The 23814-nt window shown below is 40.7% G+C and overlaps 1 protein-coding gene across 1 annotated transcript in view; it reads left to right on the top strand.

Annotated features, from left to right (window-relative positions):
- Positions 1-706: 706 nt before the first annotated feature.
- The window catches only part of RAPGEF4 (Rap guanine nucleotide exchange factor 4), a 220628-nt gene continuing 197520 nt past the window's right edge, over positions 707-23814 (top strand). The window contains exon 1 of the mRNA XM_065412928.1: positions 707-771. Within this exon, the coding sequence (XP_065269000.1) occupies positions 707-771 (65 nt within the window). The remainder of the gene's footprint in view (positions 772-23814) is intronic.

Raw genomic sequence — 23814 nt, forward strand, 5'->3', positions numbered from 1 at the left:
CCTATGCGGTGGAGTGAGAGAGCAGACGCCCCCAGGAGGGGTGGGTGGGGCGCTGGAATGATTTATAGAATGGGGATACTGAGAGCCACTGACCCTAACTGTAAACCCGGTAGATCATAGACACACAGGCCTGGAACGGAGCTTGAGAGGGCAGGTACTCCAGACCCCTGCTCTCAGGGCAGGACTGAATATTCCCTAGACCGTCCCTGACAGGTGTCTGTCTAACCTGCTCTTAACAATCTCCAGTGATGGAGATTCCACCTGATGGAAACCGCTTCAGGCCCCTAGTTCCAGCACCTCTGTTGCTGGGACTGGAGCGTACAGGGCTGCGCTTGGCACGGCTCGGGCCCCACACAGCCCTGCAGCGTCTGGCCGTATGACGCTGGTGTCGGCGCTATAGGGAGGCTCCGTCCTGTCCCCTGAGGTTTTCTCACGCAAGGTGACCCCCCACCCCCTAGCTGTGCCTTTCCCGCCTGCTGGCTCCCAGCCAGCTCCGCTCTGCCGTGACCCACGGGCCCGCCCTGCGCAGAGCCAGCACCTGAGCCCGGGAGCGCTGGGCCAGGTGGCTTTGGCAGCCGGAGCCTGTGGCTGGGAGAGCCCATTGCTCAGCGCGGGGAGGCGGCAGCCGCAGGCGGGGGGGAGGAGGCAGGGAGCAGGGGAGGGGGCAGAGCAGCCGCCGCCTGGGTACGCAGGGAGCCGGGCAAACATGGTCGCTGCTCACGCTTCCCATTCGTCCTCCTCCAGCGAGTGGATCGCTTGCCTGGATAAAAGGTACCAGCATCTTCCCGGGAGCGGCGGCAGGAGGGCTGGAGCGGGCGTGCGAGGGGGGCCCGCTGTGCCTGCGGCCCCTGCTCCCCCCGATAAGCCCGGCTTACATAAGCAGCGTGCTGGTCGTAGGCAACCTGCCTGGGGGGAGCAGTGGGGCCGTTCGGGCGCTGAAAATGCCCATAGGAGGGGTACATGCACCGGCAGGAGAGGGGGTTTAGTGCCAGTGTAAGAGCCCAGCGGGTCTCGTTGCCGTGGGATTCTGGTGCCTTGGAAATATTGCACGTGGTGGAGGTGAAATGTATCAAAGAACCGCCCCCCCCCCCCGGTTCCTGATGGGTGTTGGTTTAGGGCTGCTCCTGGCTTTGCATAGGTTGCCGATAGGTGCAGGAGGCAGAGAAATCAGTAAGCAGCACACAAGCATACGTCCAGCACTGATGATAAAACTACTGTGGGCATTATGGGAGAGGTTAAATCCTGCGTTGATGGGGAATGGGACTGTGGTCTAGGTCTTTTCTAGCTCTAACTTCTCTGATCCTAAATAACATCAGGGTTGGTGCACTCTGGGTTAATAGCTCCAGTGGATGCTTTGAATGACTGCATATTGGGATTACAGCATAAACCTTCTTGTGAAGCTTTCAGTTAATAGACTGTAATGGTCTAAAAGTCAACCCCAGCTACTTGCCTTTTGAATGCCTAGGATAGGTGAAACCCATCCATTCGGTTTGTTGGGTTCATAGGCCCTGTTCCACATCTAGATGTAGGTTTGCATGAAGGAATCCCATCAAGATCATCCTTCTCTCCCCACAGATCTCCCTTCCATCATCCATGTGGGGGGAAAAAAGGAGACCCCCATTCTGCTACCCCTTTCACCAGGATGAAAAAAGAAAAAGATCCTCACCACCCTACACAGGCAGATGAAGGACCCCTTGGCTTGTAGAGACTTGTATAAATACAAGTTTTCTCTGCAGTCTCTTTAAAGAGCACATCAATGGACTGTAATTGTTCCCAAAACACTGACAGGATAATTTTCTGTTGGATCAGATTTTAGGCCTAGTAGTAAACTTTAAAACGGTTAGTATTTATAGTTTAACATGGATTAAAAGGTGATATGTTAAAACTTTATAAAATGTAAATAAATAGTTATTAAAAAAAACACTTTTGTATTTCACACTGGGTGTTGGTGGAGGGAAAAACGTAAGTCCTATGCTATCAGCAGCTGTGTGATGTCTGATTATATGGTAGGTGTGGGACGTTATACATTCCTTACTATATTGTCTTCAGATTTAATTGATCGGATTACACTGCAAGCTTTAAAGATATCCAAGAGAATGTACTGCACTTAACAATATAGCAGATTATTGAATGCTTTTGTCAGTAGGAGTCATTTGGGCTATATTTTGGTTGGCCTGTGCGCAAGAAATCTTCTTGTCCCTTCTACCCTTGTGCAGGTGCAAGCCAGGGTGTCACTGGTATTAGAATCCCAAAGGAGAGATGGTTGGAGCACAAGTTGAGAGGATAGTAGAGCTCCCAGTCCAGGGTGGACTCCTCAGATCCCATAGAAGAATTCTGGCTGAAACAGCCTCCCTGAGCCCACCACACCTACACAGTGCAGGCTGTTACTCAAAAGTATAACTCTGTTAAAAAATAATATACAGTATCTGTGAAAATTAGAACTACCGAGACAGAAATACAGATGAAACTGGAGTAGGTTGGTCAGACATATAAAATTATGGGCTACTTAAACTGAAAGAACATAAGAACATAAGAACGGCCGTACTGGGTGAGACCAAAGGTCTATCTAGCCCAGTATCCTGTCTACCAACAGTGGCCAATGCCAGGTGCCCCAGAGGGAGTGAACCTAACAGGTAATGATCAAGTGATCTCTCTCCTGCCATCCATCTCCACCCTCTGACAAACAGAGTCTAGGGACACCATTCCTTACCCATCGTGGCTAATAGCCATCAATGGACTTAACCTCCATGAATTTATCCAGTTCTCTTTTAAACGCTGTTATAGTCCTAGCCTTCACAACTCCTCAGGTAAGGAGTTCCACAAGTTGACTGTGTGCTGTGTGAAGAAGAACTTCCTTTTATTTGTTTTAAACCTGCTGCCTATTAATTTCATTTGGTGACCCCTAGTTCTTGTATTATGGGAATAAGTAAATAACTTTTCCTTATCTACTTTCTCTACATCACTCATAATTTTATATACCTCTATCATATCCCCCATTAGTCTCCTCTTTTCCAAGCTGAAAAATCCTAGCCTCTTTAATCTCTCCTCATATGGGACCCTCTCCAAACCCCTAATCATTTTAGTTGCCCTTCTCTGAACCTTTTCTAGTGCCAGTATATCTTCTTTGAGATGAGGAGACCACATCTGTACGCAGTATTCAAGATGTGGGCGTACCATCGATTTATATAAGGGCAATAATATATTCTCCGTTTTATTCTCTATCACCTTTTTAATGATCCTAACATCCTGTTTGCTTTTTTGACCGCCTCTGCACACTGCGTGGACATCTTCAGAGAACTATCCACGGTGACTCCAAGAACTTTTTCCTGATTTGTTGTAGCTAAATTAGCCCCCATCATATTGTATGTATAGTTGGGGTTATTTTTTCCAATGTGCATTACTTTACATTTATCCACATTAAATTTCGTTTGCCATTTTGTTGCCCAATCACTTAGTTTTGTGAGATCTTTCTGAAGTTCTTCACAGTCTGCTTTGGTCTTAACTATCTTGAGCAGTTTAGTATCATCTGCAAACTTTGCCACCTCACTTTTTACCCCTTTCTCCAGATCATTTATGAATAAGTTGAATAGGATTGGTCCTAGGACTGACCCTTGGGGAACACCACTAGTTACCCCTCTCCATTCTGAGAATTTACCATTAATTCCTACCCTTTGTTCCCTGTCTTTTACCAGTTCTCAATCCATGAAAGGACCTTCCCTTTTATCCCATGACAACTTAAAGCATGGGCCTGATTCTCTACTCTGATATTAACAGCAAGGGGGAAGGAATACAAGCCAAAATAGGGAAAGAATAGGTTAAATAATATTGAAATAAGTTAGATGTATTCAAATTGTCAGAGCCTGCTGAAACTCATCCTAGGGTACTTAAGGAACTAGCAGAATCAAGCTTGGAACAGTTAGCAGTTATCTTCGAGAACTCCTGGAGGATGGGTGAGGTCCCAGAAGACTGGGGAAGGACAAACTTAGGACCCACCTTTAAAAAGGGGACTTTATAGACCAGTCAGCCTAATTTTGAAAGCTGGAAAGATACTTGGGCAAATTATGAAACTATTGGTTTGTAAATACCTAGAGGATAATAGGGTTATAAGGACAAATCCATTCCGGCTATTGAAGAATAAATCAAGCCAAACCAACCTTATTTCCTTTATGACAGGGTTACTGGCCTAGGGGATAGGGGAGAAGCAGTTGATGCAGTCCTAAATTACATTCTCATAAGCAAACTACGGCAATGTGGTCTAGATGAAATTACTATAAAATGGGTGCACAACTAATTTCCCTTCAAGCTGCGTGGCTGCGCAGGGGCAAGAGGCACCTTTCCCCTGGCCCCAGAGCTGCTGCGGCGAGAGAGGGCTGAGGGGTGTCCTCCCTACCCGCAGCAGCCCCGGGGCAGCCTGCATGCCAAACCCCTCATCTCCGGCCACACCCCAGAGCCTGCATCTCCCAGCCAGACCCCTCACCCTCCACACCCCAACCCTCTGCCCTAGCTCTGAGCCCCCTCCCACACTCTAACCCCCCCCCCCACACACACACACATCCCCTCCATATTGGTGCACATAACAAAATTCATTCCGCACATGGGTGTAAAAAATTAGAGGGAACATTGGTGCACAACTGGTTGAAAGATCGTACCCAAAGCATAGTTATCCATGTTTTTTTTTGTCAAACTGGGAGGACATATCTAGTGGGATGCTGCAGGGGTCAGTCCTGGGTCTAATACTAGTCAATATTTTCATTAATGACGTGAATAATGAAGTGGAGAGTACGTTTATAACATTTGTGATGCCACTAATGTGGGAGAGGTTGCTAGAACTTTAGAAGCCAGAATTAAAATTCAAAACAACCTTGACAAATTGGAGAATTGGTCTGAAATTAACAAGATACAATTCAATACAGATAAGTGCAGAATACTTCACTTAGGAAGGATAAATTAAATGTACAACTAAAGAATAACTGGCTAGGCAGTAGTACTGCTGGAAAGGATCTGAGTTATAGTAGATCACAATTTGAATGAGTCAACATTTATTGCAGTTGCGAAAAAAGCGAATATCATTCTGGGGTGTATTAAGACGCTTCTGTTATTTAAGACATGGGAGGTAATTGTCCTCTACTCAGCACTGGTGAGGCCTCAGCTGGAGTACTGTGACCAGTTCTGGGCACCATACTTTAGGAAAGATGTGGACAAACTGGAGAGATTCCAGAGGAGAGCAACAAAAATTATAAAAAGTTTAAAAAAACCAACCCCTGACATATGAGGAAAAGTTAAAAAACTGGGCATATAGAGTCTTGAGAAAGGAAGTCTGAGAGGACGAAGGGGGGTCTTCAAATATGTTAAGGGCTGTTATAAAGAGAATTCATCAATTGTTTTCTGTGTCCACTGACCGTAGGACAAGTAGTAATGGAGCTTAATCTTAAGCAAGGGAAAATTAAGTTAGAAAGTTTTTCCTAATATCTAACGATCAGGATAGGTAGGTACTGAAATAGGTTATCAGTGGAGGTTTTTAAGAATAGTTTAGACCAGTGGTTCCTAAACTTGTTCCGTCGCTAGTGCAGGGAAAGCCCCTGGCAAGCCGGGCCGGTTTGTGTACCTGCTGCGTCTGCAGGTTCAGCCAATCGTGGCTTCCAGTGGCCGCGGTTCGCTGCTCCGGGCCAATGGGAGCTGCTGGAAGCGGCGCGGGCCGAGCCGCTGCTTCCAGCAGCTCCCATTGGCCCGGAGCAGTGAACCGCGGCCACTGGGAGCCGTAATCGGCTGAACCTGCGGACGCAGCAGGTACACAAACCGGCCCGGCTTGCCAGGGGCTTTCCCTGCACTAGCGATGGAACAAGTTTGGGAACCACTGGTATAGACAAACACCTGTCAGGGAAGGTCTAGGTTTACTTGGTCCTGCCTCACTGCAGGGGGCTGAACTTGAAAACTTCTCAAGATCCCTTTCAGCCCTACATTTCTGTGATTCTATGGTATGTTGACATTAGGTTGACATTGAAGTTAATGCACTACCCTGCCACTGGTGTGAGGAAGTTGAGAATCAGGGCCAGAATTTTTAAATGAATAGTCTGACATTTATCAAGTAATTTAACCATAATAGTTTATGAAGTACAAATTTCAAGTTTGACTAAATCTGAGAGCCTGAATTTTATTTCAGTGCGTGAAGAATAAATGTGGGTGGGGTATTGTAGTTTCTAGGAAATACACATTTTGGGTAGTAGGTTTTCAATTTATATCTATTATTACGTATGTTTCTTATTGGCAGCTGGGCTGGTACTTTATTTTGTCCCTATTGCTCATTAGAATAACTTAGCAATAGGTGTTTGACAGTTGAACAGTTTAGGTTAAAACTGCTTTTTGAAGTAATTGTTTGAGAAGTGCATTTTTTACAGAGGCAGTGTCATTTAGTGGATATGTCACGAACCTGGAGGGGAGAAACATGGATTTTCTTCCTGGCTCTGCTACTGACTACCTGAGTGACCTTTAAAAAACGTTAATATTTCTTTTCCTCATCCCATCTGTAACTAAGAATAACACTATTTTAGTAAAGTGCATTGAGAACTACAGAGGAAAATGCTGCGAGATTACAAGTATTATATAGTATCGGAGGGGTAGCCGTGTTAGTCTGGATCTGTAAAAAGCAACAGAGAATCCTGTGGCACCTTTAAGACTAATAGATGTATTGGAGCATAAGCTTTCATGGGTGAATACCCACTTCGTCAGACGCATGTAATGGATATATCCAGAGGCAGGTATAAATATGCAGGCAAGAATCAGTCTGGAGATAACGAGGTTAGTTCAATCAGGGAGGGTGAGGTCCTCTGCTAGCAGTTGAGATGTGAACACCAAGGGAGGAGAAACTGCTTTTGTAGTTGGCTAGCCATTCACAGTCTTTGTTTAATCCTGATCTGATGGTGTCAAATTTGCAAATGAACTGAAGCTCAGCAGTTTCTCTTTGGAGTCTGGTCCTGAAGTTTTTTTTGCTGTAAGATGGCTACCTTTACATCTGCTATTGTGTGGCCAGGGAGGTTGAAGTGTTCTCCTACAGGTTTTTATATATTGCCATTCCTGATATCTGACTTGTGTCCATTTATCCTTTTACGTAGTGACTGTCCAGTTTGGCCAATGTACATAGCAGAGGGGCATTGCTGGCACATGATGGCATATACAACATTGGTGGACGTGCGGGTGAATGAACCGGTGATGTTGTAGCTGATCTGGTTAGGTCCTGTGATGGTGTTGCTGGTGTAGATATGTGGGCAGAGTTGGCATCAAGGTTTGTTGCATGGATTGGTTCCTGAGTTAGAGTTGTTATGGTGCGGTGTGTGGTTGCTGGTGAGAATATGCTTAAGGTTGGCGGGTTGTCTGTGGGCGAGGACTGGCCTGCTTCCCAAGGTCTGTGAAAGCGAGGGATCATTGTCCAGGATGGGTTGTAGATCACTGATGATGCGTTGGAGAGGTTTAAGCTGAAGACTGTAGGTGATGGCCAGTGGAGTTCTGTTGGTTTCTTTCTTGGGCTTGTCTTGAAGCAGGAGGCTTCTGGGTACACGTCTGGCTCTGTTGATTTGTTTCCTTATTTCCTTGTGTGGATATCGTAGTTTTGAGAATGCTTGGTGAAGATCTTGTAGGTGTTTGACAGTTGAACAGTTTAGGTTAAAACTGCTTTTTGAAGTAATTGTTTGAGAAGTGCACTTTCTACAGAGGCAGTGTTATTTAGTGGATATGTCACGAACCTGTCTGAGGGGTTGGAGCAGATGCGGTTGTACCTCAGCGCTTGGCTGTAGATGATGGATCGTGTGGTGTGTCCGGGGTGGAAGCTGGAGGCATGAAGGTAGGCATAGCGGTCGGTGGGTTTTTGGTGTAGGGTGGTGTTAACGTGACCATCACTTATTTGTACTGTGGTGTCTAGGAAGTGGACCTCCCATGTCGATTGTTCCAGGCTGAGGTTGATGGTGGGGTGGAAGCTGTTGAAATCCAGGGAAAACATGACAGAGAGACAAAAAAAAAAAAAAGTCACAAAACCCTGTTGTGTTAAGAATTTTTCATTGTTACTGGACAGAATAGATCCTCAAGAGGAGGTGAACCCACATTCTTGTTGGGTACTGAAATAATTTATCTTTTAAGGAGCCTGATCCTGCTGTCATTGAAGTCAGTGAGAGTCTTGCCATTGACTTCTATGGGAGCAGAAGCAGGCCCACTCTCTTAGCATTTTTCCATATGTCTTATCTGCATACATCTCAGTAAAAGCTTGCTAAATCTGTTCAAATGTGTTTAATGTATTCAGCCTATGGGCAGTCCTCCTGATTTCTTTTACCCCAATGTGTGTCGGTGAGAGAGAGAGAGAGTTCTATACTGACATTTTTTTTCAAATCTTTAATTTTAAACGAATATACAGTATGTGTTCAGGGCAGGCCGAGCGTCTTTTACAGAATTCTATCATTTCACAAAACCAGAGTACAGCTTTTATTCTGTGGGTTTTAATTTGATTCAGACATCAACTCTTTTTAATGATGTACAATACTCACAACAATTAGATAACCCAGAGATTTCAGCTCTATCATTATAATTCTGTGCTTTCCTATGTGTTCGATATAACCTGCAGTGCCTTAGCTGACTGGTATGTTTGACTGCAGGAGCAGATCACAGAGGAAATCATGTAACTTTGCTATCCTGGTGTGTCAAGAATGTAATGATCTTGGCTAAGCTGTTTATGAATTATTTAGATATGAATGGGTGTTTTGAGGGCATATTGTACATAGTTACTTCCTGTATCTTTTGTTACCCTGATAGACTTTAGGCCTCCATTATTTAGATCTAACAAGAATAAAATACCACATGTGGAACACTGATCTTGCAGTCCTTAATCAGGCAACATTTTCATTTACAGGCAAGTCTCATCTTACGCGGGGGTTCCGTTCCGCGGTTAGCGCGTAAAGGGAAAACTGCGTATAGTGAAACACTCATTGAGTCCAATGGCGGGCAGAATCGCCTGCACTTCAGATGCAGTTTTTATATTGTTATTTTTCTTTCCCCCCCCCGTTTTTGCCGACCGCGCAAAGCTGAATTCGCGCATGTTAAATGTGCCAAAGATGCGACTTGCCTGTATTTCATTAGACTAAGACTGGACTATAGGGATCAGGCCAAAAATTTGATTCAGGCTTTCCCATCTGGCTCATTATATTTATGTTTGGGACCTAGCCAGCTCTTTATACCCTTAGTGATAATTGCAAACAGGAGTAGCGCTGATAGTGATTGTGCAGACAAACTAAAGTGGAGAGCTGGGATTTTGAAAGGGGAATACATGGTGATAGAAAGAAGGTAGTAGGAAGAAGAATGATCTCACTGATTGCCATCCTGGGCAATGTATCATTGCCTCAAGGAAGTAAGAACTTGATTGGCTTGTACTTAACCTGCCTGATCTATCTATACTATTGCTTATGACAACCATGTTTTATTTCTTTTAAAAATATATATTTTATAAGACTATAAGGAAGCACTTTGCTTTCTGTGTATTTGTCTCTAATCCAGTTTTATATTTATAATAATTCCTTGGAAGCAACATCACAATGTTTCGCCCAGTGTTTTCTAGTTTCCTGTTTAATACTCAGTCTTCTGACAGTGATAAATAAAAACATCTTTTCCTGTCTGTCACCTGACTAAGGCCATTTTACAACAACGGTAATTAATATTAATATAGGCATACTGTAATGTTGTAGCCTCTTTGCATTTTATAAGGTGCTGTGCTTGAAAATACCCATACCAAAGGCAGGAGTAGCAAGGTACTTCAAGTAAACTCGAGAAGGTTTGTTTTTTGTAATCACAAGATTAGGACTTTCATTTGCATCAGCTTCCATTTGTGCACATACAGGATTACTAGTCTTCCTTTCTACCTTCCCTTCTTTACGCACCTACATAGGCAAAGTGAGTGCACAAGCATTATGTGCCTTATGCATCTTTTTAGGGCCCACGAGTGCACTAGCAAATGATGTGTGGTGTCTTCTCCTGCAACACCAGGGTTTTTCTTTTCTGGATACATCTGGAAACCTGTCTGCACTGGATGCATCTGCAGTTGTCTGTGTTGCTTCTTGCATATTGATAGGATTTAACCATTGAAGTCTTGTATTCCAAGCAAAAATCCACATAATTTTATGTCATCTCGTTTGCTATTGCTCTCACCTTTCCCTTTGTCCTTGATACCGACGGCCTGGTTGTCTTTTATAGTAAGGTTTGTTTTACGCTGCCCTCGCAAACATGTTGGCATTGTCAGAGCAATATAAAGGGTAGAGTTGGCTGGAACATGAACTTTATTCCTATTAATAAATTATTTTTGGACTGTCAAAAACAAAATAAAAAAACTAAAATGTTTCATTTTTCATATTTTTGGGTTTTTAAAAAAATCCCACAAATACTTTCATTTTTTCATTGAAAATGAAAAAAGTGACAAATTTCAGTTTTGATTAAACCACATTTTCCAACAAATTGTAATTGGAAAAGTTTTAACCAAATCTAGTTAAGGAGTCTTAGCAGAACTGAAAGTTGTGTCCTCAAAAACAAAGTGGCCATCAATGATCTTTATTTTTCAGTATTCTAGATGACATTATTTTTGTAATCATAGGAATGCAGGGCTGGAAGGGATCTCAAGAGGTAATCTAGTCTGTCCCCTATACTGAGCAATATCAAGTATTCCTAGACCATCCTTGACACGTGTTTGTCCAACCTGTTCTTAAAAACCTCCAAGAATGGGGATTCCAGAGAAAGGTTAACTGTTTTTTCAAGATCACACAGCAAGTCAGTGGCAGAGACAGGAAGAAAACCCATGTCCCTCAGCAATCAGGCTTGTGCCATCTCCACGAGCTATAGAAAGTGCACTTCTCAAACAATTACTTCAGAAAGTGGTTCTGTTCAACTGCCAAACACCTATTGCTAAATTATTCTAAATGAGCAACAGGGACAAAATAAAATACCAGCCCAGTTGCCAATAAGAAACATACATAATAGCTGATATAAATTGGAAATCTACTACCCAAAATGCAAACTGGACACCATAGACTGGGAGTGGATGGGTCACTACAAAAACTAATTTCCCCTTGCTGATACTCACATGTTCTTGTCAACTGTTTGAAATGGGCCACCTTGATTACATTGAACTCATTAGCACTACAAAAGTGATTTTTCCTCCCTTCTTGTCATCTGTTGAGAATAGCCCACTTCTACCTTAATTGAATTGGCTCATTAGCACTGACACCCTCCCCACTTGGTAAGGCAACTCCCATCTTTTCATGTGCTGTATATTTATACTTACCTACTGTATTTTTCACTCCATGCATCTGATGAAGTGGGTTATAGCCCACGAAAACTTATGCCCAAATAAATTTGTTTGTCTCTAAGGTGTCACAAGGACTCCTCGTTGTTTTTGCTGAAACAGACTAACCCGGCTACCACTCTGAAACCTACCCAAAATGTGTATTTCCTAGAAACTACCATTCCCTACCCACGTTTATTCTTCATGCATTGAAATAAAATTCAGGCTCTCAGGTTTAGTCAAACTTGAAATTTGTACTTCATAAACTATTACATTTAAATTACTTGATAAATGTCAGACTGTTCATTTAAAAATACTGGCCCTGATTCTCAACTTCCTGACACCAGTGGCAGTGTAGTGCATTGACTTCAATGGACGTCTAAGCACACTATAGAATCACAGATAGGTAGGGTTGAAAGGGACCTCGGGACGTTTTCGCGTCTAGCCCCCTGCAGTGAGGCCAGACAAAGTAAACCTAGACCTTCCCTGACAGGTGTTTGTCCAACCTGTTCTTAAAAACGTCCAATGGTGGGGATTCCACAACCTTCCTTGGAAACCTATTCCAGTACTTAACACCTTGATGGTTAGAAAGCTTTTATCTCCCTTGCTTCAGAATATGCTGATTACTTCTTGTCTGACCTTCGGTGACTATCGAGAACAATTGATCACCATCCTTTTTTACAGCCCTTAACATATTTGAAAACCGTTATTGGGTCCCCTCACAGCTTCTTTTCTCAAGACTAAACATGTCCAGTTTTTTAAACCTTTCCTCATAGGTCAGGTTTTTTTAAACCTTTTATTATTTTTGTTGCTCTCCTCTGGATTCTTTCCAGTTTGTCCACATCTTTCCTAAAGTGTGGTGCCCAGAATTGGACACAGTACTCAGCTGAGGCCTCACCAGTGCCAACTAGAGTGGGACAATTACCTCCTGTGTCTTACATATTGACATTCTTGTTAATACACCCCAGAATACTAGCCTATTTTGCAACTGAATTACATTGTTAACTGGTATTCAGTTTGTGGTACACTATAAGCTACAGGTCCTTTTCAGCCGTACTACTACCTAGCTAGTTGTTCCCCATTTTGCATTTGTGCATTTGATTTTTCCTTATCTTCATTTCATCTTGTTGATTTCAGACCAATTCTCCAATTTATTAAGGTCATTTTGAATTCTTATCCTGTCATCCAGTGTGCTTGCAACCCCTCCCAGCTTGGTGTCATCTGCAAATGTTATAAGTGTACTTTCTACTCCATTATCCAAGTCATTAATGAAAATATTGAAGAGCACTGGACCATGCAAGACCCTTGCGGGACTCCATAAGATACATCCTCCCAGTTTGACAACAAACTATTCATAACTACCCTGAGTATTTTCTTTCAACCTGTTATGCACCCATCGTATAATAATTTTATCTAGACCACATTTCCCTAGTTTGCTTATGAGAATATTATTTAGGATTGATACAAAATGCAAGATGTAATTTTCTCTTTGTTTTTGCATCTTGATACTTATTGTACATTACAGCTTATGTTGTGTTACTCCCTTTATTCTGTTGTCATTCTAACTGTATTTTGCATTATAGCAACTCTTAGTATTCTTACTAATTTTTTCAATAGAGTTAATGCACATTAACGTTAATGGCTTTAGTGGATGATCTTTGAATTAAACAGCTGTCAAAATTTATATATGGCAATGTAATCTTCCAGAAGTGATCTCATAGTTTCTGTAAAGTTAAAATATTTATTAACTTCAGCATTAAGCTAGACTATATATGGGTGCAGGTGCAATGAGGATAAAGCTCTGTTCATGGATTCTCATGGCTAGAGTTTATATTGGGATATTTTTGCCACTAAATCATATTGTTCTGTTGTACATTTCAAACAATGTTTATCTCCACTAATCTTCACATTAAAGTCCTCAAAATGTCTCTTACATTAAATGGCACATTTGCTTTATAATATTATCTAGCTCCACTCCGATCAGAAGGAATGGTAACTGTCTTTGCAAGCTCTAGTTCATATTTATGAGAGCTCGTGTTTAATTCAATGACATTTGATCTGTATTTTAGTTCTAAAGTGTGCATTATGTGGAAAGGATATTTTCACAAATGAAACAGATAAGTTTCCTTATAATTTTAATCTCTCTTTAATATAGAGTATATTTGTCTTTTTCTTAAAGGTAATCTTATTATGAAAAAATAAAACAGATTTATATTTTCCTGTGCTTGAAACTCTTTTCCTGTAACTGCTGCACTATTCAAATAATGAATTTCTACATGGAGATAAATCTCTATGAAATCTCATTACTCAACAAATCTACTTTTCTCTCACAATTGTTACAGCTTGAATGCTGACCTTTGTGTTGGAAGAAAATTCTGTTTGTTGTTCAGCAGAATTGCCTGAATGTATACAGTGTTTGTTTCTATGCCAAATGTTTTTTCAAGGGACACTGCCAAGTAGTTTGAGCTTAAAATGTAGTGTGTTTAAGTTTTGCAATGTTAAAGGTGTTTGATACAAAATATTGTTTTTTATTGTACTATTCCCATTCAGTGTTGCAAATCCCAACACTTGAGTCCTGTGCTAGTGCTGATAAATCATTAAGTAAAAGTGGCTATAAAGAGACCCATCTTGCTTTACTTATCTCATTGAGTCAAATGGAAAACATAAGTAAACAAACAGCATACATGGAAAAGAGTGTTTTTTTCAGAAAGACAGTCTCTGCTATGAGATACTTACATCTAAACAACTGAGCGTACTGGTGTTTCCAATTCTCATGAGTTTATTGCAATTCTTGTGATATTTCATGTTTTTCATAAAGTTACATCTCCTGGAGTCATGTGATGGATGATAATCTTAGGGTGTTTTTTTGTTTTGTTTTTTGTTTTGTTTTTTTGTTTCCTGGTGATGCGGGGAGGGGAAAAGCTTGAAAACATGATCCCTAAAGACTCAGAAACTGAATGCAAATTACTCTTCCCCTCCCCCCCCACGCTTTGTTATTTTAAAAACATCTGATGATTTTGGGAGGCCAAACTCAGCACTTTTTTTAGTGCTTGGGATTGGCAGTACTGCCACACTAGGTGCTGTGCACTCCTGGGAGGGGCTGAGTGCTCCATTATATTAAAGTTAACACCATCTCCTGACATGACATCATATTTCAAGTCCCTTCTTTCATTCTGTCCTCGTATACCTCCCTCTCTCAGAGCATTTATATATCCGAGAGCCAAAGGGAAAAATTAGCAGCCAGTCAATGAGCCCCAAAACTGTCTGGAAGAGAAACGTGCTTCATTGTTCTCCTACTCCCATGTGATGTAGGGGACGGAGAGCATTCTCCTACTGCTGAGATTCTGCTGCTGTTTCCTCCTTCCCTCCTCCCTGCCAGAAGGTGGTGGAAGTGGGTACGCAGGGCACAGAGAGCCGCATCTGGTAGAAAAGACTACCTCTGCTGCTTTTTGCAGCTACTTCAAAACAAAATACACCTCTACCCCGATATAACGCGACCCGATATAACACGAATTCGGATATAACGCGGTAAAGCAGCGCTCCGGCGGGGTGGGGCTGCGCACTCTGGTGGATCAAAGCAAGTTCGATATAACGTGGTTTCACCAATAACGCGGTAAGATTTTTTGGCTCCCGAGGACAGCGTTAAATCGGGGTAGAGGTGTATATATTCTAACATACCAATAAAATGAGCAGGGTTTTCAGCTGTAGTGGTTAGTTGTACTTGTCAGCTCATTCAGTTTGTGTTTATAGTGTTGGAAATAACTGTTGCAACTTTAGCCCATGGAAGGACTAGTTGTATTTGTGAAGGACCCTGTTGTGTCATTTTTCTGTGTCTAACAGATTGTAGACTCTTAAGGGCAAGGACTCTGATGATTTCTGTGTCTTGTACAGCACTGAGCAACATACAAATAATTAATAACAACACAGCCAAAATATTAAAATCTGTTTTATGAAAACTGATACATGCTGTACACTAAGGGAAATACTCTCCCAGATTATGTACAGCTGAGTAGGAGCATCAACTCTCCCTTTGTGTGTGTGTTTTTTTTTTAACCTTGAACTTGTGTAGCTGTTTTTGAAGATATAAAATATTCTCCTTAAGTTATGCTTCTAGAGGGCTTTTTCTGATGTCTGTTATATAAACTTCCTTGCAAGGAGAAATGTCAGGTATGTTACCTGAGATCCTGATGATCAAATAAATCAAGGCTAAAATGTTCTTTAGAGGAGAGAGATTGACATAATTGAGCAGGGTTATGTCATTAGTAATGCTGCTGTCACATGTGTATGCATGCTGTGAAGTGGTTATGCAGTCTAACCAGGCAAGAAACTGGGGGAGAGAGGAATAAGAGGATGCAGGATATGAAAATGTTACTGTCAGATAAAATCTGTGCCATTGTTCTGAAGAGGCAAATTAATTATGTAATATAAATAAATAACGATTAAAGTGTTCAGTGGATAAGCAAGGCAAGAGAGTGTATAGTGGACTGATAGGAAAATACAAAATTCTGACAATGTAAGTTTCATCATCGTGTGATGGTGGTTTTTTTTTTTTTTTAACAATAATGTCCATATTGAAAAATTGCATGCATGGATCAGGGGTAGTCCTCTGACAGCCTTTTCCAGATTTACTCCCTTTGCCCCATCTTCAGGATCTAATATGAAGGAAGAACATCAAGGAGGCCTACATGCAATTTCCCCCATTTTCCATAACGCTGTTCCTGAACTGATCCAGAGAAGTTGTTACAGGATGGCACAAGATACTTTCTCTCCCCCCACCCCTCCAGGCCCAGGAGCAAAGAACCAAACCCAAATCTTGAACTGGGATGCATCCCATAGTGGTGTGTTATTGCATGATCTGTGGACTACCAGCCTGATTTTTAGTATTTTTTTTTTTATACTTTTCTATTAATGCTGAACAGTGTTAGCCTTCTCTGCCCATTTGTGGCTTCTGGGCTTTCAAGAGAAGTCTTTATCCCATCCATGATGTGCTGTTGCTCAGTTGTAAAGTTCCTTACTGGGAAGTCCCCTGCATACCTGGGGAAAATTGGAAAGCTGCCCTCTCCCCCCCCCCAAGATGTTCCAGTTGGGAGATGAAAAGCTGTATTGTTAAGCTAGCAATGAAGACAAACTTCAACATTTCTTCATTTATATAACTTACATTTTATTTTCCCTTTTTCTCTAAGTGGGGCAACAGCTCAGCACTTCCATTGCATCCTGGATATTCCCAAAGTTGGAAATAATCCTAGAAGCTACTATACTGTTATCGTCAAAATAGAACAAGGTTTATTGTTTGCTTTGTTTTGAACAAACAATTGGGCAGTATGAAGAATTGGACAATAGTAATAGGCAAACTACTAAAACGATTAGGGTTTTTAATTTCACTGTTAGATACAAATTGCAGAAATGCCTTGGATAGCTTCAGTCCATTTTCTGGGAGTGAAAACAGTATGTGAATTTGCAAATGCATTAAACTTTATTTTTAAGTGAAATTTTGTGTCAGAATCCTATGGTACATGTCAATGTGTAACCTAGTGTAGAATCAGAACTAATAGTTTGGAAGTTAGAACAACAAATATCGGAAAGAATCAATATTCAAACTTAATTCAGTTTTTAATGTCAGAAGATAACCTTCTCACCGATCTGAATTGTAATTACTTCTACACATTTAGACATGCTCTTTCTGGCTGTTTTTCATTCTCTTCCATGAGATGTGCCAGAAATTGGCTGAGAAATACTATGTGCAAAATATAATTTCTGCTACACCCAGTCTGCACATTGACGCCACACAACTAGACTTAACTGAAAAATACTGTATGAAGAACCAGACTCCTGCTTTTTCTGGCTATGATGTTTTATCATCCTAGAAATAGATTGTGTCAATAAATATTGGCTGCTAATGATCACAAATTCTCCTTTGTGGACTTAGCCAAGCATTTTTCAGGTGGCAATTTCTAAATTGTGCTACCTCCACCTTTTTTGTTTGTTTGTTTTGTTTTGTTTTACTGCTTTGCTTTGTGACCACAGTTAAAGTTAGTATGCCCTTATAGAAGTAAAGCATTGCTAGAGTCTGTCACGTGAAGTGTTTCTATTGCATGTCTTGCAATGGTGGAATGGAACAGTATGCAGAACATGCTGTGCTTCAGAACTGTAGTTATTGCACTGTGTATATTGTAATACTCCCTTTCATTTGCCTTTTCGGGGAGGGGAGAGAGGAGAGGAGGGCGTATCATATTCTCATTATAGCATTTACATTGTTTTTTCTATTTCTCACTTCACTCCATTAAATTCTTTAAAGCAGTGGTGTGGACAACCGATGGTCAGCAGTGCATTGCTAGATGGTCCATAGGCCTTCTTTCTCTCACATCGGTTGAAGAGTCTGTCTTCAAGTGGTGATGCTATCTGATAGTTTTAGCCCAGTACAGGACTCTTTAAGGTTTGTTTAACACAAAGAAATGCTACTCTGTATGTTGTATGGGTGTTATGTCTTTTCTGTGCTGTGTTTCTTTGGTATAAATTCAGACAATCAATTTATAGACAGCACCAATGTTTGTAGATTTCAAGGCCAGGAGGGACCCACTGTGATAATCTAGTTTAGTATAACACAGGCCATAGAACTTTCCCAAAAGAATTCCTAGAGCATATCTAGGAAGAGCAGCAAACACACTAAAAGATAGAGACAAATGCAATGTGACATGAACAGATTGGAATGCAGAGACTGTGAGGAGTATTGATTAAATGTGAAGACCAACATCCTGGTAGAGGAAATAAACAGCACATAGATACAAAATGGGGGAAACATAACCAAGCAGCAGGGACACCATAATAACACCCAGATACCATGGTGATGAACATGGTATAAAAATTCAGGAAGACGGAGTACATATCTCATTAGAGCAAGATTATTTTCATATTGTTGCCTTAAGAGCATTTTAATTTTACCCTCATGTAATCAAGCACCATAGTTACCTCAGGGAAAGGATGGAACTGGAATTGATGGAGGGGAAGAGAGGTTGGAGAGGATGTGGCACTTGACTGCCTAGATTCATGGATTTTAAGGCCAGAGGGACCATTAGGATCATCTAGTACAGTGGTTCTCAATTAGGAGTACTCTTACCCCTGCAGAGGTCTTATAGGGGGTACATCAACTCATCTAGATATTTACCTAGTTTTACAACAGGCTACGTAAAAAGCATTAGCAAAATCAGTACAAATTCAAATTTTTATACAGACAATGACTTGTTTATACTGCTCTACGTACTATATACTGAAATAAGTACAATATTTATATTCCAATTGATTTATTTTATAATTATATGGTAAAATGAGAAAGTAAGCAATTTTTCAGTAATAGTGTGCTGTGACATTTTTATGTCTGATTTTGTAAGCAAGTAGTTTTTAAGTGAGGTATAACTTGGGGGTATGCAAGACAAATCAGACTCCTGAAAGGGGTACAGTAGTCTGGAAAGATTGAGAGCCACTGATCTAGTCTGACCTCCTGCATAACACAGGCCACAGAACCTCATTTAGTAATTCTTGCATCAAGTCCATAACTTTTGTTTGAGCTATAATGTGTATCTTTTAGAAAGGCATCCAGTGTCAATTTACTTCTTAACCTTCACTGAAATGCCTTTTTATCAGTACTACTCTCATCAGTTCACAACACTATGGCTTCAACAGCAAGGGGAATATTTTCACTTCAGCAGTGGAAGAACATCGATGTCACAATACACAACTAAATTATCAGTGTTCAGGGTGGATTTGATTTAAATCAAATTTATTTAAATCATGATTTACATCACTAGTCAGGAAGACTCGATTTAATCATGGTTTTCTACATAAAAGTGCATTCTTGTTGGTTGTCATAACCTTAATACATATTCTTCACAACTCAGAGATGTAGGTTTAATTTTTAGAAGGTACACACTATACATTTTTAAACGGTGATTTATTTTGAAAACTTTTCAGATTAGTTTTACAGCTATATCAGAAAATGAATGATTGTTTGGTTATTTCATTTACCTTTGGTAAATGAAGCAGATATTTAGGAAGTCACTGGGAGATGAACTATCTCCAATTCAACAGGTTAATCATTAATATTTGGAGGATTTTTTTGCCATGCTGTATTAGGAGGAGATCATCACCAGACAGACATTTAAATTGTTTTATTTAACTAAAACAACAATGTTAAGTATTCTGGATTTTTTTTCTTCAACAGCAAACATACAATATTTTAACAAAATAAGCATATGTCTCTCGCTTCTCGCATTTATCTCCAGACCTCTTCTCCTTGTCCAGATCTATTCCGCCCCCCACAATCTTCTATTCACTGAACTTTTTGAAACTTTGCACTTTTAGAGAGAGGTAAGGGATTGACTTTGTGTACACAAATTTGTAGAGGGACAATAGAGTTGAGGTCTGTTATTTCTCGCCTCTATATATTTATTTATTTACTTTATGTATTTATTTATTTAAAAACGTTTTTGCTGTTAACAAGCATGTTACCTCTGGAGACACAAATCCAGTTTGAGAACTACAAAACTAAGCATCTCTGATGGTATCTTCTAGACTGAGCACTGAGTCCCATTGGGTGGATAGAAAGATTAACCTAAATAATCTATACAGAAGCCTGTGGAACCCCATAAAATTGGGTCCCTAATCCATGAACTATTGGAACTCACTCACAAAACTTTTCTTAAACATAACATGAATATATTGTCTCATACTATAGAATTAGAATTTATAATCCCTATTCCATTATGAGATATATGAGAGCTACAATGAATCTTAATTAAAACTATATTTAGATATGGTTTTTCCTCGAGAAGCATTTTATCAAAAAAAAATCCGAATTTATTTATTTATTTTAAATAATTGATTTTTATCCACCCCGTCAGTGTTCCTTTTTAGATTGATATGAATGAGCCCTGCACTTGAAGCATAGAGCTAAATGTGATTGGAGTCACATCTGCCATTAGTTTTTCCTTTCTAATTACTGGATCAATTATTAACTTTCTAAAGACAATGTCACAATAGTATTTAGTTAGATCTAACATTAAAATCTGCTTTATTTATTAATATCAAATCAAATCAAATCTTCAACTCCTTAATAAGATAGCTTGAGAAAGGAAGTTAATTTATTTTATACTGTATTGACATTGTTCCTTGCTAGGCGGCTTGTACTTAGAGAATAGAAAACACTTGGTCATACATAGATTGTTAATATTTAATTTCATGATGATGATGATTTTGTTAAAAGACTTAAGTGGTCAGAGTGATCAAACCTGAGTTTCACTAGTGTTTTAAGGAATAAGTAATTGAAGGTATGGCACTTAACTAGCTCCATTACAATTTGCTATTAAGTCAAACCATTCTTCCTTCAAAAACTAGTGCTATTGTTAGTTTATAAATGCTTAATAAAATTAGCTTAAGTAAAACTACCATTGTTGTTATTGGACTGAAAACTGCAGAGATGTACTAAAGCTGTGGTGGAGCCCGCCATGCTTCTCCTTGCCTCACTGCTACAGAGGCCCCTCTGTAGAATGGGCACTGTACAGAAATTTGGGTGCAGTTACAGGGGAGGGTTTAGTTAAGGCAGACCCCTCACATCCAAAGTAATATATCTAGGAGCAATGCATGCAGACTATGCCTCCAGAATAGGGGACTGTATTCTGGAAAGTAGCGACTCTGGCATGGTGAATAAGCAGCTCGACCGTCAGCTCCCAGTCCTTAGCTGTGTCAAAAAGAGCTAATGTGATCTTTGGATATATAAATGGGAGTAGTGAACAGGAGCAGAGAGGTGACTTCACCTCTCTGAACAGCATTGGTGAGACTGATACTGAAATGCTGCATACAGTTCTCGTGTCCACATTTTAAAAAGGATTTGGAAAAACTGGAGAAGGTGAAGAAAAGATCTACAAAAATGGTCTGAGGCTGAAGGAAATGCCTTGAGACTTAAAGAACTCAGTCTGTTTGTCTTATCAAAAAGAAGATTGAACAGGTACTGACCATTGCTGCCTCAGAGTTCCTCTCCTTCCGTGACGATGACCTTTTGAGGTATAGTATGATGACCTTATGAAGCAACAGGCAAAGACTAGCTTTGTTGGAGAGAGAACTTTCACTGGAACTGGTCCAAGCCTATGGCATTCATAGCCAGACAGAATAAGAGAGACCCCCACTCATTGCATTCTTAGCCAAATGTAAAACCCATCTCTTTGGCTTGTGGCAACCCTTTTCAACAAATGAGCATTCTCACGCGTTGTCTTTAAAAAAGCCCAACAAAGCCTTTAAGCTTGTTCCTGCTAGCGGGGCTGGAAGAAAGATGTTTCTTCTTACTTTTCATGAAAGGTGCTCAGATAACAATGGTAGGCAATTTTAAAAAACCTAGATTGCCTGCTAACCCTTCTTGCTTGCGTCTTCTCCCTTGATATCAAACAACAACAAAATAAAGCTGCTGGTCCCATATGGAGCCCACGGCACTTCAGTGGGGCTCTCCAGGAATGCAACAGTCAACTTACATATAGCAAATTGTGGGATCAAGGCATTAAATATTTTGAAGTACCTTGTTCCCAGCACTATGCTTTCCCAACCCCCCGATACCGTCCTCTGGTTTGTAAGTAGAACTGGGTGAATGCTGCAAAAAATATAATGAAATATTAATTTGACTTTTTAAGCACGTTTGCTTTGATTTGGTGTTTATTTTTTTTGTGCCTGTGTAACCTACCAGTGTTTCCAACACGGAAGGAAGCAAACTACGGGAGACAAAATTACACACATTTATTTTAAAAACTGAGAAAGTAACTTTGACATGAAGAGTTTAGGGCTTCTGTGGAGAAAGTGTGCTGTGCTGAGAATTATTATCATTGTCTTCCCTTTACTTGTCAACCTTTGCTGTTAATGTTGGGGTACATGAAAGAAGTGAGTTGGTGTTCCAAGTGCCAGCATAGTGTAGGTAGGGATCTAGTATAAATGGATTTTAATTCTGTTTTCAAGCTGCACTTCCTAATATTCTTAAAAGCATTTTGACAAGAGAATTAATACTTATTAATAACTGGCAGCTAATGCAAAGATTAAAAAAAATAAGGAGGGTGAAAACCTTGCTTGAAAGAATTTAAAAGGGAGCAATTGTAATTGACTGTGGTTTGAAGAAGGTAAGAGGATATACCTATGGTAGTAGGTAAGAGGATATTGCTATGATGTAGAAGCAACTGTATACACCAGGGGTGGCCAGAAGTTAATATGCGTCTCTTTGCATAGGCACTGACTCCACGGCTGGAGCTACAGGTGCCAACTTTCCAATGTGCTGGGGGGTGCTCACTGCTCAACCCCTAGCTCTGCCACAGCCCTGCCCCCACTCCACCCCTTCCCACCCCCTCCCCTGAGCCTGCCATGCCCTCGCTCCTCCCCAGAGCCTCCTGAACACCATGAAACAGCTGAGGGGGAGGTGCTGATCGGCGGGGCTGCCAGTGGGCAGGAGGCACTGGGAGCGGGGGGTGGGGAGCTGATGGGGGGCTGCTGACCTATTACTGTGGCTCTTTGGCAATGTACATTGGTAAATTCTGGCTCCTTCTCAGGCTCAGGTTGGCCACCCCTGGTATACACCATAGAATTATTACTCTCATCTGTATTAATAAAGGTAAATTGGAATGTAAATGAGGATAGAGGATTTAAACCCTCCCAGACACAGTTTAATAAGAAATGGAGGGCCAGTGAGACAATGTGAGAGGAGAGGGATATGGTATTCCTCACTGGGGCAAGCACTGGTGCCAGCATTGAATGACCAAAGAGGAACACCAGAAATCTCTTTGCAGGAAGAGCACTTAGAGTGTGCACATTGCATTGTGGTGAAAGAGGGAAACAAATACATATATATAAATTAAGCTAAACTTTGTCCCTTTTTAGTCATGCTATTTCCATGTATTTAAAAGAAATTAGCATTTTGGTCAGTTAAATTAACTGATTTGTGGAAGCACTAGATTCAGCGGGTAGACGTGAAGGGCACTGAAAAAGATTTAAGTTTTCCAGACCCCTTTGTACAAGAATAATTTCAGCACCTAATTTCCAACATAATTTCATAGAAACATTAAAATTGCCATACTATAGCAGACCAGTGGTCCATCTATTGCAGTATCCCACTCTAAAAGTGGTCAGTTTCAGTAGTTCCACAAGAAGATGCAAGAAACCTTGTACTGAATCTTCCATAATTGTCCTTCCTAATGCCTTCAATTAGTGGTCGGTTTATTCTCTGAATTACAGAGTTTTATAACTACATTTTAAAATGCTCTAGTAAAGTAACTATGGATGTTCACATTAGCCATGTAAATGTTAAATTGTTTTTTGAATTTACTAAGCTCTTGGGCTCAATGCCATCTTGTGCCAGTGAGTGCAATAGTCTTGCCCTACCTCCAATTATTTTCACTCCCCGTTGTAGGATACCTTTTATTTATGCTGTATCTGTTTAGAGATAGGAGCACTTTCATTTTTTTCTTTTTAATGAAGTTGTTCATATCCAG

The sequence above is a fragment of the Emys orbicularis genome, chromosome 11 (genome assembly GCF_028017835.1).
Source record: "Emys orbicularis isolate rEmyOrb1 chromosome 11, rEmyOrb1.hap1, whole genome shotgun sequence".
Taxonomy (NCBI): Eukaryota; Metazoa; Chordata; order Testudines; family Emydidae; genus Emys; species Emys orbicularis.